General features: G+C 38.2%; 1 protein-coding gene across 2 annotated transcripts in view; it reads left to right on the top strand.

Moving 5' to 3' along the window:
- Window positions 1-3,170: 3,170 nt before the first annotated feature.
- fam166b (family with sequence similarity 166 member B) overlaps window positions 3,171-16,243 on the top strand; it is a 76,853-nt gene continuing 63,780 nt past the window's right edge. Inside the window, exon 1 of one of the 2 annotated variants that reach the window (XM_039759152.1) lies at window positions 3,171-3,328. In XM_039759152.1, coding sequence (XP_039615086.1) covers window positions 3,261-3,328 — 68 coding nt within the window. In that variant the 5' untranslated portion in view covers window positions 3,171-3,260. The remainder of the gene's footprint in view (window positions 3,329-16,243) is intronic. The other variant, XM_039759151.1, reaches the window with a different exon arrangement.

Genomic DNA, 16,243 nt, shown 5'->3' with positions numbered 1-16,243 from the left:
GAGACAACTTTTTTCTAATTTTGATTCTGTACCTTACCACAATGAAACAACTCAGATGCAGTTGTAGTGCAGACTTTCAGCTGTAATTCAGTTGGGTGAACAAAACAATTGCATAAAAATGTGAGGAAACTAAAGCATTTTTTAACACAATCCCTTCATTTCAGGGGCTCAAAAGTAATTGGACAATTGATTCAAAGGCTATTTCATGAGCAGGTGTGGGCAAGTCCATCGTTATGTTATTATCAATTAAGCAGATAAAAGGCCTGGAGTTGATTTGAGGGTGGTGCTTGCATTTGGAAGATTTTGCCGTGAACAGACAACATGAGGTCAAAGGAGCTCTCCATGCAGGTGAACAAAGCCATCTTTAAGCTGCGAAAACAGAAAAAAACATCTGAGAAATTGCTACAATATTACAAGTGGAAAAATCTACAGTTTGGTACATCCTGAGAAAGAAAGCAAGCACTGGTGAACTCAGCAACACAAAAAGACCTGGACGTCCATGGAAGACAACAGTGGTGGATGATCACAGAATCATTTCCATGGTGAAGAGAAACCTCTTCACAACAGCCAACCAAGTGAACAACACTCTCCAGGGGGTAGGCATATCGATATCCAAGTCTACCATAAAGAGAAGACTGCATGAAAGTAAATACAGAGGGTGCACTGTAAGGTGCAAGCCACTCATAAGCCTCAAGAATAGAAAGAATAGAAAGGCTAGATTGGACTTTGCTAAAGAACATCTAAGAAAGCCAGCACAGTTCTGGAAAAACATTTTTTGAACGGATGAAACCAAGATTAACCTCTACCAGAATGATGGCAAGAAAAAAGTATGGAGAAGGCATGGAACATTGGAAGGCATTATCCAAAGCATACCCATCATCTGTAAAACACGGTGGAGGCAGTGTGATGGCTTGGGGGTGCATGGCTGCCAGTGGCACTGGGAGACTAGTGTTTATTGATGATGTGACACAGGACAGAAGCAGCTGAATGAATTCTGAGGTGTTCAGAGACATACTGTCTGCTCAAATCCAGCTAAATGCAGTCAAATTGATTGGGCAGTGTTTCATGATACAGATGGACAATGACCCAAAACATATAGCCAAAGCAACTCAGGAGTTTATTAAAGCAAAGAAGTGGAAAATTCTTGGATGGCCAAGTCAGTCACCTGATCTTAACCCAATTCAGCATGCATTTCACTTGTTGAAGACTAAACTTCGGACAGAAAGGCCCACAACCAAACAGCAACTGAAAGCCACTGCAGCAAAGGCCTGGCAGAGCATTAAAAAGGAGGAAACCCAGCATCTGGTGATGTCCATGAGTTCAAGACTTCAGGCTGTCATTGCCAGCAAACGGTTTTCAGCCAAGTATTAGAAATGAACATTTTATTTCCAGTTATTTAATTCATCCAATTACTTTTGAGCCCCTGAAATAAAGGGATTGTGTTAAAAAATACTTTAGTTCCCTCACATTTTTATGCAATCTTTTTGTTCAACCCACTGAATTAAAGCTGAAAGTCTGCACTTCAACTGCATCTGAGTTGTTTCATTTAAAATTCATTATGGTAATGTACAAAATCAAAATTAGAAAAAGGTTGTCTCTGTCCAAATATTTATGGACCTAACTGTATGCAGTTTTTAATGTCTGGAAAACATTTGGGATTAAATCACTTAGAGATCTGTACATAGACAACGTCTTTGCATCCTACAGACAATTATATTCTAAATTTAACTTTCCAGCTACATATTTCTTTCGCTAACTTCAAATCAGAAACTTTGTTATACAGAAACTGCCCAATTTTCCTCACCTCCCACCTCCCTCTATTCTGGAAAAAATATTGATCAGTTTCAAGGACTTAGACAGCATCTCTGCAATATACTGTATAACACCATTTTACAGTCCCTTCCTTTCAAAGATCCAAGTGGACAATGGGAAAAGGATCTCTCCCTCAACATATCAGAAAAGGAGTGGAAGGTAGCAATGCAGAGAATTAATTCGAGCTCCATATGCGCAAAGCATACAATTATTCAACTCAAAATTATATATCGAGCACATCTATCTCGCTTAAAATTGTCCAAAATGTTTCCAGGGCAAGATCCAACCTGTGAACGCTGCAATCAAGTTCCAGCTTCACTGGGTCACATGTTTTGGGCCTGCACCAAATTAACATGATTCTGGACCCAAATATTTAAATGCCTTTCAGACAGCCTTGGTGTCATAATCCCTCCTAACCCATTAACAGCTGTGTTTGGTGTACTTCCAGATGGGCTTAAAGTGGAGAAGGACAAACAAATTGTGATTGCCTTTACTACATTATTGGCACACAGACTTATCTTGCTCAACTGGAAGAATCTCCCCCCACCACTCTTAAGCCAGTCGATAATCAATGTTCTATACTACTTGAAATTGGAAAAAATCTAATTCTCACTTAGATGATCTGTGCAGAAATTTTTCAAAATGTGGCAGGATCTAATCAATAACAATTTAGAATAAGCTTTTAAAGCACTGAGTAAGCAGATTCTCTCCCTGTTCCTTTTTTTCTTTCTTTTTCTTCTCCATTCATCTATATTCACTTATTAATTTATCTATTTACTTATTTTTAGTAGGTTTAAGTTTTATTCTGAGCCCATGCTCTCTTTCTCAAGGGTGGGGGTTGATTTGTTTAGAATCTTATTCTTGTAAAATTGATTTATTTGTATGGAATGTTGTGTGATTTCAATAAAATCAATAAAATTTCAAAAGTAATATTTTTATATAATTTATTGTATATTTAAATTATTTAATATATAACTAATTTCTTGAACAAACAGCTTATTATTTCATTCAAAAGAGTGTCTGTTCAACTTAATGTTAAATAATTAATTGAATGCCCTTTTTATGTTATTATTATTATTATTATTATTAGTAGTACTAGTAGTAGTAGTAGTAGTAGTAGTAGTAGTAGTAGTAGTAATAGTAATAGTAGTAGTAGTAGTAGTAGTATCCCATATCTGCCCAGTAAAGAGTTAAGTTTTCTGATTATTCAGTACAATCTATTTTGCTACATTTTTACAGTTGAAGGTGTACTGACCAAAAAGGTAGAAATCAGCTCAGGAGAGGGCGCCATTCTGCAGCACTGAAACGCACATCCGTCCTTCTGCTGAGGAACCGTCAAACAGCAGATTCCAGCGGAGCCAGCAAATACCTGATGACATCACTTCAGAGGTGGCGCGAGGGATGCCAGGGAGACGAGAAACAAACAGCCAGGATCAGTGTGCCGAAGAATGGAGTGCAGCTTTCCTCCGAAAATCAGCACCGTCCTTATGACGCCAGACCCCCACTACATTCCAGGGTAAATACTTCGATTTTAATACTAAGAGATCTAGATTAGAGTTAAAACAGAAACTTGTCCTGCAATGTACTGGTGTCGAGGGCTGGTTCCTTCCCTGTCCCTAGCTTACAGGCTAGGCTTGATAGGCTCCAGCCAGAACGACTACGCCAATTTCAGAATTAAAGGATGACTTGCTGGTTGTACATTCGAGTAATGTAGAAAAGTTGCTATTTCGTCCTGATATGAAGGGATTTTACCAGCTACTTTGAAAGTTTAAGTTTAAAGGTTGTTCTGTGTAAAGTCTCTTCCATTTGTATTACGAGTCTAGAAATAGCAAGTCATGTTTGTTTTTGTGGGTTAAATCTAAAAGGGGATGCAGGGGGCTGGGATTATGGAAATAATTAGGTGTCGCCAGTCATAGGACTGTATGAAAAACCCAGAAATCGCAGAGAAAACAGACATGCTCGCGTAGTATTAGAGTACGGGTGTAGAGAGTTGTCGATCTTCACTGGCGACTTAAAAGGTAGTCGGCATGCATAGGTTGCCAAGTTAAGCCTGGGAGAAGGAAATAGGTTCAGTAAACAGATGGATGGACCAGCACATATTATTAGTGCCTGTAGCAGCATCTTTGTTTGCAAAAAAAAAGAAAGAAAAAGAAACGCTAAATAAATAGTCCAATAAGAAAAGGAGAGAATTATTCTTTACATTATAATTAAAATCCGCAGTATTTCAACTCAGGGTTACGGGAAAACGAGCCTTATTTGCGGCAGACGGCAAAAAACGACTATACGTGTCTACACAACATTGTAGCACCCACTTCCATGGGGTCAGTTTGGAATTGTCCGTTATACTAAACACACGCCTTTCGGACACATTGATATCAGTGTCTCATTCTTTAAGGAGACTGAAATGAAAAGCAACAGTCTTTCGGACACATTGATATCAGTGTCTCATTCTTTAAGGAGACTGAAATGAAAAGCAACAATCTGTCTGTCTGTCCTCTCTGCGCATTATCCACTCAATTCAGTAGCCTAAGCGACCCGGCACGTGAGTGATACTTGTTATTTATTACCCTAGCAACCAATCGCATGCCAGAACTGCGCCTGTAGCTACATACGTGGCTTTGACTCTAATAAGTCACAGTCTCTAAGAAGTGGATTCGACTCTAATAAGTAGTGTAATGACAAGCAGGTACTGGCGATTCCAAGCTGGCTATTTACGGATGTGTGACTGGGAATTTCGATGATCTGGCACCCCATTCAGGACCGTTTGCCGGTATGCATCTGGCAGCTCTGGAAGAAGAGCAAGAAACGGGGTCTATTCGAGACTACACTGCATCGCAGGAGAACGTCCACGGGATGAGTTCGGAATCGCCAATTTAACCAAACCCGAGCTTTTCGGACCCATAGACATCACTGACTATTTATTTGAGATGACTGAAAAGCAAACGCTCGTGTGTCTCGTTATAATGGTGGCGCTATATTCTTGCCCCGCAGTTTACAAAGGGGATTTCACTGACTGAAATATAGATGGATTTTAAATTTGAGAAACAGACGGGAAAACCGACTGGGACCGCGCCCACTGCTGCCTCCTGTTAATTCTGTCATATTTGGTTTCTGTTACTTTTACATTTTAGCTATTCTACTGTAAAATAAGCGGTGAGTTCCAACTTTGAGTAGTGAGCGAGCGAGTGGATGAACACGTAAGGACAATAGAAGGTAAAAAAAACTATTTATTTAAATAGTTTATTCACAGCCACATAACATTTCCCTCTGAACAAATCGATGAAACTAACGAGTCTTCGAGACTTTAATCAAAGTATACCCCCCACCACCTCCACCACATACACACACACACACACACGTATTAGTACAATTTTAGATTATTAACGTGTTTTGCAGTTGGTCAATGATATATATCAAATCTATTTTTGTGCCAAGACCATTATACTTCATTAAACATATATATAAGGGTGAAAAAAAGAAGCAATAAGTAAATCTCGCGAGCAGAAAGCAGTCGGCGAAGTTTAGGTTGTTTTCTGTCAGTATCTGTTAACGTTAACATACTTTCCTTTATACAGTAATGTTAGCGAAATGTTTAGGGTCAGTACGACTGTTTACTTCAGCCATATGATATTATTGAAAAGGTTTCATGTATCGTATACAGCTACCTTAACAGGCCCAAGTAGAAGTAGGGAAGGTAAAGTCATTTTATTGTTCATTCATACATACATGATCATACATGTTCATTCATACATTCAGATGATACAAAATAAAAGTAAAGAATGTCACTTTTTAGGTGTATTTCAGCATATATACTGCTTTACAAAGTATTCTGACTTGGATCAATTTACTTTTACTGAATATTAAATTTTAACCTGAAATTTTGCTTTCAGTGAAATTTTTATTTCAAAGTACTGAAACTCTTAATGGGCTTTGGGCAACATTGTTTAAAAATTTTAGGAAGAAAATGAAGAAAAAAAGTGATACACCATACAAATGTATTTAACTCATACATTGTGGAAGCTCAAACTTTACATAAGTGAAAAAGAATTGCCTATAGAGTATATTGTTATTTTCTTTTGTAGAGCAAAAACAATATAAATAGAATGAGACTGTCAATTACTTTCTTAAACATTTTATTGTGTTTATTAAAATCAACTAACATTCCATACAAGAAAATAAAATTTTACAAAGCTAGGTTTGAATCAAATCAACCTCCACCCATGAGAAAGTGAACTAGGTCAACAGAGTAAAACTTTAATTGTGGGAAAAATAAGTACATAAATAAAAAAATAAAAAAGGAAAGAGAATCACCTTCCTCAATTTAAATGCTTATTCTAAAATGTTATTAATTAGGTCCTGCCAGGTTTTAAAAACGTTTTGCACTGATCCTCTAAGTAAGACTTTGATTTTTTTTTCAGTTTCAAATAATATATAATATCAGTTACCCACTGACTGAGACTGAGAGTTGCATTAGGATTCTTCCAGTTGAGCAAGATAAGTCTACATGGAAACAGTGAAGTAAAGACAATTACAGTTTTTGTCTTTCTCCAATTTTAAGCCCATCTGAAGTACACCAAACACAGCTGTTAGTGGATTAGGAGAGATTGTGACACTAAGGCAGTGCCTGGAAATTGATTGCAATGTTCGCATGTTGGATCTTGCCCTGGAAACATTTTGGAGAATTTTGAACAAGACAGATGCGCTTGATAGATGATTAAGTTGAATAATTGTATGCTTTGTGCATATGGGGCTAGAGTGAATTCTGTGCATTGCTATCTTCAACTGCTTTTCTGAAATGTCTAGTGAGAGATCCTTTTCCCATTGTACTCTGGGATCTTTGAAATGCAGGGAGTTTAAAATGTTTTTATATATTACAGAATTGCTATCCGAGTTCTCAAGACTGATCAATATTATTCATACTAGATGTAGGTGGGAGGTGAGGAAAATTGGTCAGGTTTTGTTTTAAAAAGTTTCTAATTTGGAGGTAGTGAAAGAGATGTGTTTATAGAAAGTTAAATTTGTAGTGTATTTTTTCATAGGATGCAAAGATGTTATCTGTGTTGTATAAAAGGATTGGGGGAAGGAACTTGCACAGGGCAATACTTCCCCAGGGACGACAGAGGGCAGCCCACCTGGCTTGCTACACTGTCATGGAGCAGGGACGTTCAACCTTGCTGTGGCCCATGGAAACCACCGGGGGCATGTGGAGAACGGCTATGCCCTCCTGTGCAGGGCTGCCGTCACACCCAGAAGTGCAGCCGGAAGGTGATCATGGAACAGCAAAAGGAGCAAGCTGCCACAACTCAGGCAGCCAGAGACAGGGGGAAGGAAGACTGACCTAGCTGGGAGAGGAGTGTAGGCAGCCATAAAAAACTTATCTATCTTGAAGTACTTCCTACATTGGTTCCATATTCTGAGTGAATGAAGTAAAATTGGGTTGTTAGTATATTGGTGATAACTTGTATTTATTGGGCTACAAAGCAAGGAATATAAAGAAGCACTGCAGGATTTTATTTCTGTTGTGGACCAAGCCTGTGTATGTTCATCTATTTATGTTTACTTGTGATGTTTACCCCTAGGTGTTTAACCTGATCTGTGATGATAAAAGGGAACATGTCCAATCTAATATTGTGTGCTAGAGAGTTCAATTGAAAGAGCACACTTTTATTCAAATTAATTCTGAGACCAGAAATCGTTTGTAAGTCCGTTAGTGCTGTTAGGACTGCAGACACAGTATTTTGTGGATCTGAGATAGATAGATAGATAGATAGATAGATAGATAGATAGATAGATAGATAGATAGATAGATAGATAGATAGATAGATAGATAGATAGATAGATAGATAGATAGATAGATAGATAGATAGATAGATAGATAGATAGATAGATAGATAGATACTTTATTAATCCCAAGGGGAAATTCACATAATCCAGCAGCAGCATACTGATACAAAAAAAATAGTTCAGGCCATCTAGCTCCAAGGCTCTATGGAGAATATCTTTGAGACCAAAGAAAGTTGCATTCTTTTAATTGTGAGAAAGAACTGTCATCTCTGTCTTGTCATGGAGCACAGTTTAAACTTTTGACTAAAGGGTGTTATTTCATGTCTAGAGGGCTCTAATAATGTTAACAGTGTGGGAGAGTTTATAAAGGCTTAAAATATATAAAAATAGCCATACAAACATATGGTTTCTACTTCGCGGATTTTCATCTATCGCGGGGGGTTCTGGAACGCAATCCCCGCAATCGAGGAGGGATTACTGTATATGTATATATATATATATATATTTATATATATTATATATATATATATATATATATATATATATATATATATATATATATACTATCAAAATACCCGCGCTTCACAGCAGAGAAGTAGTGTGTTAAAGAAGTTATGAAGAAGAAAAGGAAACATTTTAAAAATAACGTAACATGATTGTCAATGTAATTGTTTTGTCATTGTTATGAGTGTTGCTGCCATATATATATATACACACACACACACACATATAAACATATATATATATATATATATACATATATACATATATAAATATCTAGATATACAGTAATACCTCCCTGATCGTGGGGGTTGCGTTCCAGAACCCCCTGCGATAGATGAAAATCTGCAAAGTAGAAACCATATGTTTGTATGGCTATTTTTATATATTTTAAGCCTTTATAAACTCTCCCACACTGTTAACATTATTAGAGCCCTCTAGACATGAAATTACACCCTTTAAAAGTTTAAACTGTGCTCCATGACAAGACAGAGATGACAGTTCTTTCTCACAATTAAAAGAATGCAAATATATCTTCTCTTCAAAGGAGTGCGTACGTCAGGAACAGAGAATTTCAGAGAGAGAGAGAGAGAGAGCGCTCGCTAAGAAAAGCAAACAATCAAAAAATCAATACGTGCTTTTGTGCTTTTAAGTATGCCGAAGCACTGCGATAAAGAGGCATTTTTTAGAGGAGCGTCCGTATCTAGGCAAACAGCCTCTGTGCAGACAGCCCTCTGCTCACACCCCCTCTGTCAGGCAGAGAGTGAGAGAGACATAGAAAAGCAAACAATCAAGCACCGTGTGAGAAGCATATCATATATCATTGATGAGTTTTAGTTAATACGTAATACATGCTCTGATTGGGTAGCTTCTAAGCCATCCACCAATAGCGCCCCTTGTATGAAATCAACTGGGCAAACAAACTGAGGAAGCATGTACCATACATTAAAAGACCCATTGTCCGCAGAAATCCACGAACCAAAAAAAAAAAAAAAATCCGTGATATATATTTAGATATGCTTACATTTAAAATCCGCGATGGAGTGAAGCCGCGAAAGTCGAAGCACGATATAGAGAGGGATCACTGTACACATATCTACACATACACATATGTATACACACACATATATATATATATATATCTACATATATATATATATATACTGTATATACCAAAATCCCCGCGCTTTGCAGCGACGAAGTACTGCTTTTAAATTTTTATTAAGAAGAAAAGAAAACCTTTTTAAACTGAGGGAAAATATACCAATAACTATCTGTTAAGGATCTCTTTGTATACCATGTTGTCAGTTCAGCACTCCGGTTGTAATATGACCAAGCTGTGCACTGAGCTTACTTTTGAGAATGCAACGTATAGTTGTCCAGGAGAAAAGCAATGTTGCCTCAAATCAATGGCAACCTTTTGTAGGGTCTGTCCCTGAGACTTATTAATTGTCATCGCGAAGCAGAGCCTTACTGGAAAATTGAGGCATCTCAATTGAAATGGGAGATCAGAGGGTATAACGGGGATGCAAGGAATACATTGAGTGTGGAGAAACTCTAGAGACAGCGTGTGTATTAACTTCTGGATTTTTCTGTGAGTATTTGGTGGCAGCGTGGGGTTGCTTCCAAGAGACCGCTAAGTAGCTGTGGAGCTCAGCTCGAGCATATTCTTTCCTACCTTGTCAATTGTGTAATGCGTTTTTTGAACAGGTTTGATGCATGGAAGTGATCACTCGTACTGCATTTAGTCAGTTCACGTGAGCTGCTGTGTGATGTTGCGATGTCCACGGCTTTATTTAATGTTAGCTAAGACCCGGCACTGAAAAGTTTCTCGCTACAGCAATTTTAACTCCGTTACAAAGTGATCCAAAGTCTCGTTTATACCTCATGTCTTCTCATTAAACTTGTATTGCGCTCTTTGGGAGCTCTTCCTTCTTTTCTATGTACTGCGTTCACAGTCAGTTCACGTGATTAAACGGGAGGTGTGATGATGTGACACGCAGCTCCGCCCCCCCCCACGGCCATCGAGCTGAAGTCCATTATATTATATTATATTATATTACATTATATGGAGAAAAATAGGTTCCAGTTATGACCATTACGCATAGAATTTTGAAATGAAACCTACCCAACTTTTGTAAGTAAGCTGTAAGGAATGAGCCTGCCAAATTTCAGCCTTCTACCTACACGGGAAGTTGGAGAATTAGTGATGAGTGAGTGAGTGAGTCAGTGAGGGCTTTGCCTTTTATTAGTATAGATACTAGGGGGCTTCGCCCCCTGCTTGCTTCACTCGCCAACCCCATGTTTTGTTTTCCGCATACACACTTCCATCCATCCATTATCCAACCCGCTGAATCTGAACACAGGGTCACGGGGGTCTGCTGGAGCCAATCCCAGCCAACACAGGGCACAAGGCAGGAACCAATCTTGGGCAGGGTGCCAACCCACCGCAGGCATACACGCTTGTAAGATTTTTTTTTTCTTTGAATTGTTGCTATTTCAGTTTTATTTCAGAACTTCTGTAAAAACAATATTTGGAATCTTTCGTGTCCCAATATGTTGAATCTTTTAAATGAAGTCTGTGAGACTTGTGTTTAATGACTTTGTACCATAATTTAGGATAGGTTTCTCTGTTTGGAATTTCAGCACAGACAAAACGATCCACATCATCAGCAGTTAATAATTTTTTTTGCAAAGTAACCAATTAATGCATGTGAGTTAAACCCCATTTTTTAAATTCTCTGACTTAAACTTTAAAGCCTTACAATATTTACATACTTCTGACATATCACGTATGTCCATATATTCGATCTCTATTCTCCTTTTCATTATTTCTCCAAGTAATAATTTCTCTTTGTTTGCGCTAATACGATATTTACTTTCTTTGTTTTGACACTGTCATTTTTTTCTGCATGTGTTTCGTGCCTACACTTTTTTTTGAGTCTTTTGAATTCCAGTTTTCATTATCTATAATCTGCTCTGCATGTGTTTGGCCCCCTTGTTTTATAACCTCTTTATTATGTTTTACTACTCTTTTATTTCTTACTTTATTTCTGCTGGATAACGTTGGGGCCACCAGGGGTTGCTGCAGGGAGGCCCAGGGATTGTTATCTACCCTATAACACGGAAGTACGTCTTGGCCACAGCGACAGGGGAAATGACATACTTTCGGGATGAAGAAGAGTTTTGATCTGACCCGGAAGTGCTAGGAAGTCACATGGATTAAGGGATCAGAAACACTTTCGGGTCAGGGAATATAAAAGGACTGTGGGAGATCCCAGCAGTTGAGCTGAGTCGGAAGGAAGGCTGGCAACACATCTGGTAGAGTGGATGATTGTAATTATTGAGTATTGTGTATTGGTTAATGAGTATAGTGGAGTGCAGGGTACTTTGTGCACTATTTTGTCCTAATAATATTATTATTGGACTTTTATCTGGTGTCTGGCATCTGGACTGAGGGTTCAAGGGGACGACAGAACCCCCTATCAGTCACAGGATATACAATTTTAAAAGCTTTTTTTTCTTTGGAATTGTTGCTGTTGTTCGGGACCACAGATTGTCATAGCGTATGGTCCACTATTGTGTACATGCTTGTTTTGTGCATTGAATAATCCAAAGGCGAAAATACTTTTGTTTTACATTCTTTGCCTTTTATTTCTGACCTTGATTTGTCCTGCTATTTTTTCAATTTCACCTGGTTCTGATGATTAATTTCCTTTTTTTTGCATCAATGCGATCTTTACTATCTTTTTTTGATACTGTAGCGACTAACGTAATAAAGTGTCACAAAAATTCTACTTTAACATTCACTGACTATGTAACCCCAAACACAACTTTCTAGCACCCTCTCCAACCCCTCCTCCCACGGGTTTCGCATCCCCCTTACCGCATCCATCAATCAGTATCCAGCTATCAGTCTTTCGTGCTGTACTCTGCCATCCCTCGATCTAACAGTCACTTAAAACAAAAAAGGCTTCAGCTTGGCTGGGATGCTACAATACTTTTGAATTTTACTGCTTTCATATTCTGTACCTTTCTCTGCATGTGTATCTCGCCGTGGGTCTCTTTTCTTCGCGCTGCTCTTTTTTCTTTGCTGAGAGCATAGGATCTGTGTGTGCTATGTGACTTTACATGACTGAATATTTTGCTGGCTATCTGTGCTCTTATTTGATAAGAAGGGCTTGTCTTGCAAGAATCTTATGTTCCACGTCTCCGCGAGACTGCCCTGGGACAATCTCTTGCCACCAAGTCTCATGTTTACGGTCCCCGCAAGATGCACCGTGGCCAGTCTTTTTTGTCTCACGGGTCTTTTAAATGTCTTCCGAGAACTTCCAAGAACATAACGTATTGTCGCCTTGCATTTCCATTCCAGGATTTTTTATACACAGTAATCCCGCCTCGATCGCAGGAGTTGCGTTCCAGAATCCCCCGCGATGGGTGAAAATCCACGAAGTAGAAACCATATGTTTGTATAGTTATTTTTATATATTTTAAGCCCTTATAAACTCTCCCACACTGTTTATAAATATTCCCTGCATGGTTATACAGCATAAACCGATATTAGGTAAGATTCATTGAAATTATGTATGTAAACACACTGTTTATATTCAGTTAAACCTAAATATTATTTTAAAGATAGAGTGTCTCCAATATCACATATGTTACAGCCATTATGATAGACAGGCCACCAGCAATAAATGCGTACAATGCAAGAAAAATTGTATACAGTAAATGTGTGTATAGTGACACTAAACGTACGTACATGTACTAAGTACTGTAAGTAGAACATTAATTATGGTTACTCACCAACAATGACACGATGACTTGTCCGATAACGATAAGTTTAGTTTTACTGCACAACAAAGGAGAGTGTTACAGCTCTTCTAAAGGAGCCTCTTCAGGTAAATGTGTAGCACCGCTGGAGAGTGTTACAGCTCTTCTAAAGGAGCCTCTTCAGGCAAATGTGTAGCACCGCCATTGTTCTTCTTCTGGCAGTCTTCAATCCAAATCCCTAAAGCAGATTCCATCCAGACTACTGCCTTATTTCATCCACTTACAACTCGTGTTGTACCCTGGTTAAAAGGACACTGTGGCAATATTTGATGCCATAATGGTGTCCTATAGCGGTGTAGCTTTTCCCTTCCCTTACCTTTCCAGCAATCGTTAACATCTTCCATTGGCGCATGGGCATGGCCCCTGAAGCAGTAGCAAGAGCAGATCGTTTTGGAGCCATAATGAAGGACTTGACTATGCACAAAGATAAACACAAAAGAGCACAAAAGTTAACTCTTTACACAGCAAAACACATTGATGCTGAATGAGCGAGACGAGACTTCCTGGTTAAACCCGTGGAATTGAATTTGGCGCTCCGTCACTGAGTCAATCAGCACACAGGAACTTAACTGCATGCTCTGATTGGTTAGCTTCTTAGCCACCCGCCAATAGCATCCCTTGTATGAAATCAACTGGGCAGACCCATTTTCCGCAGAACCCGCGAAGCAGCGAAAAATCGTTATATATTTAGATATGCTTACATATAAAATCCGCGATGGAGTGAAGCTGCGAAAGTATATATATAGATATAGCGAGGGATTACTGTATATATATATATATATATATATATATATATATATATATATATATATATATCTATACTAATAAAAGGCAAAGCCCTCACTCACTCACTCACTCACTCACTCACTCACTGACTCACTCACTCACTCACTCACTGACTCATCACTAATTCTCCAACTTCCGTGTGGGTGGAAGGCTGAAATTTGGCAGGTTGATTCCTTACAGCTTCCTTACAAAAGTTGGACAGGTTTTATATCGAAATTCTACGCGTAATGGTCATAACTGGAAGCAGTTTTCTCCATTTACTGTAATGGAGATGAGCTTCAACGCCGTGGGCGGAGTTTCGTGTGACATCATCACGCCTCCCATGTAATCACGCAGTACATAGAAAACCAGGAAGACCTCAAAAAAGCGCTCAAGAAAACATGCATTATATAATTGAGAAGGCAGCGAAACAATAAGAAGCGAGTTCTGCTCCTTCGGAAACAAAGCACGATGTAAACCTACACTTTAAATTAAGTTCATAGACAGGCTGCCGCTGGCGTTTGTAATGTAGTGCCTGCCCATATAAGGCCATCCGTCAGCGGCAATCCAATAGCAAACTGCCACGGGTAAATATTCACGGGTGAAGGACTGTGCTTATGGAGAGGAAGATGAGATGGTCAGGGTGGTGTTTGACACAAACTCAGCGAAACTGCCAGAGAAAGTTTTAAGTGCCAGGACTAAGGTAACATTAAATAAAGCTATGGACATAGCACGAGATGGCACCAGCACAGCTGGGAACCTTCGATGCAAGTACACCGAGTGGCTCACGTGAACTGATGCAGTGCACAGATAAAAGCAACAGTTCCAAAGAGCGCTGAACAAAAACCGAATTACACAATTGAAAAGGCAGCAAAAATATGAAGCGTCTGATAAGCATATTCATAAATGCAGCTACTGTGGAAACAAAGCACACGGTGGAAAAAGTCAATGTCCCGCTAAAGGAAGACAGCGTAAAAAAAAAACCCGTGCATGCAGTTTGTCACATCACAGATAAAAGGAAGACGAGCTGTTTATTGATGCAGTAAGGAACTAATCGATGAATGAAACCTCTTATCTTTACAACGATTGACAAACACGGAATGTAACTTGAACACATCGTACAAATACGAGCCTGATTGAAAGAAATAATGATAATCAAATCCTTGATGACAGCAACATTCAATAACACTCACAAAACAATTACTGTATATTGACAATCATGTTACGTTATTTTTAAAATGTTCCCTTTTCTTTTTCATAACTTCTACTTCTCCACTGCGATACGGGTATATATATAAATGTATATCTATAGCCCGATCTACAATACATACTTTAGCATAGACAAGCGGTGGCGCAATTGTAGAGTCTTAAGCCTCTAACGCCGACATTCGAGGTTCGATTCGAGAGGGATGTACTGACTATGTGCGCGCTACCGATTCATTTTACCTTCCCATCTCCTTGGTTTGGGACGTATGAAAAATATTAGGTTAACGCAGAATCATGTTACGTTATTTTTAAAATTTTCCCTTTCTTAGCACAAGCACAGTTGAGAAGCTTCGATGCATGTACTCCATAGCAGCGTTAAAAATAACGCATTTAATCACACTTTCAATTCCAAGCAAGCGGGAACTTTTGTCAATGCATGATTTCCTGGTACATCCATTACACTGATGCACACATCACAGCTACAAAAATGTTAGAGTCGGAATAAAGCGTTCCTACGACTGATCATTTCGACTACCCGAGCGAAGCCTTGATAAAAGCATGGTTTTGTGCACACTGAAAAGCAAGCAAAATTAGATGCATTACAGAAAGCGGACTTTGTGGCTCTTACTGGGGATCATTGGACTTCCGTGACCGTTAGTAATTCTAAATACATCTAATTACAAAATGTTCAATGATCACACTGTTTTAGCCTAATGTACAAAATAATTTTGGCTAATGTTACTCAGAGTTTAAAGAGTAAGCTGGTCAAATTACCTTTTATGTTTCTGACTTATTTTTTTAAGAAGAAAAACTGCACTTTATGGTGAAATTTTGGTTATTATTATTTAAAGACAATACTATTCTGAAAATGTACTTAAAGTACTTAAACTACCACTTTATTTTTAAGTCTGCCCAATTTTAACCAGGGATGATATTTTTGTTTCTGTTTTGAATTCAAATGCAGTTTAAAAGCTTTTTTTTCAGAAATTAAAACAGCTTCAGTTTACAATATTCATGTCCATGTCTATTATTTGATTCTGTAAGCCCACTAAAACCGTTTTAAATAAAAAAAAACATTTGCGATTTGGGGCAAATTTACGTGTGATTACATACGATTAATCAAGATTAATTCTTACACAGCCTCTAATTAATTGGATTAATTTTTTTAATCGAGTCCCACCCCTAATATATATATGTAGATATATATATGTAGATTTGTATATATATGTGTATATACAGTATATATGTAGATATGTATATGTTGTATATACAGTATGTATATATGTGTGTGTGTATATATACAGTATATATATATATATGTTTATATGTATATATATGTTTA

Source organism: Polypterus senegalus, chromosome 7 (genome assembly GCF_016835505.1).
Source record: "Polypterus senegalus isolate Bchr_013 chromosome 7, ASM1683550v1, whole genome shotgun sequence".
NCBI lineage: Eukaryota > Metazoa > Chordata > Cladistia > Polypteriformes > Polypteridae > Polypterus > Polypterus senegalus.
This window is presented reverse-complemented; position numbering and strand designations above follow the sequence as displayed.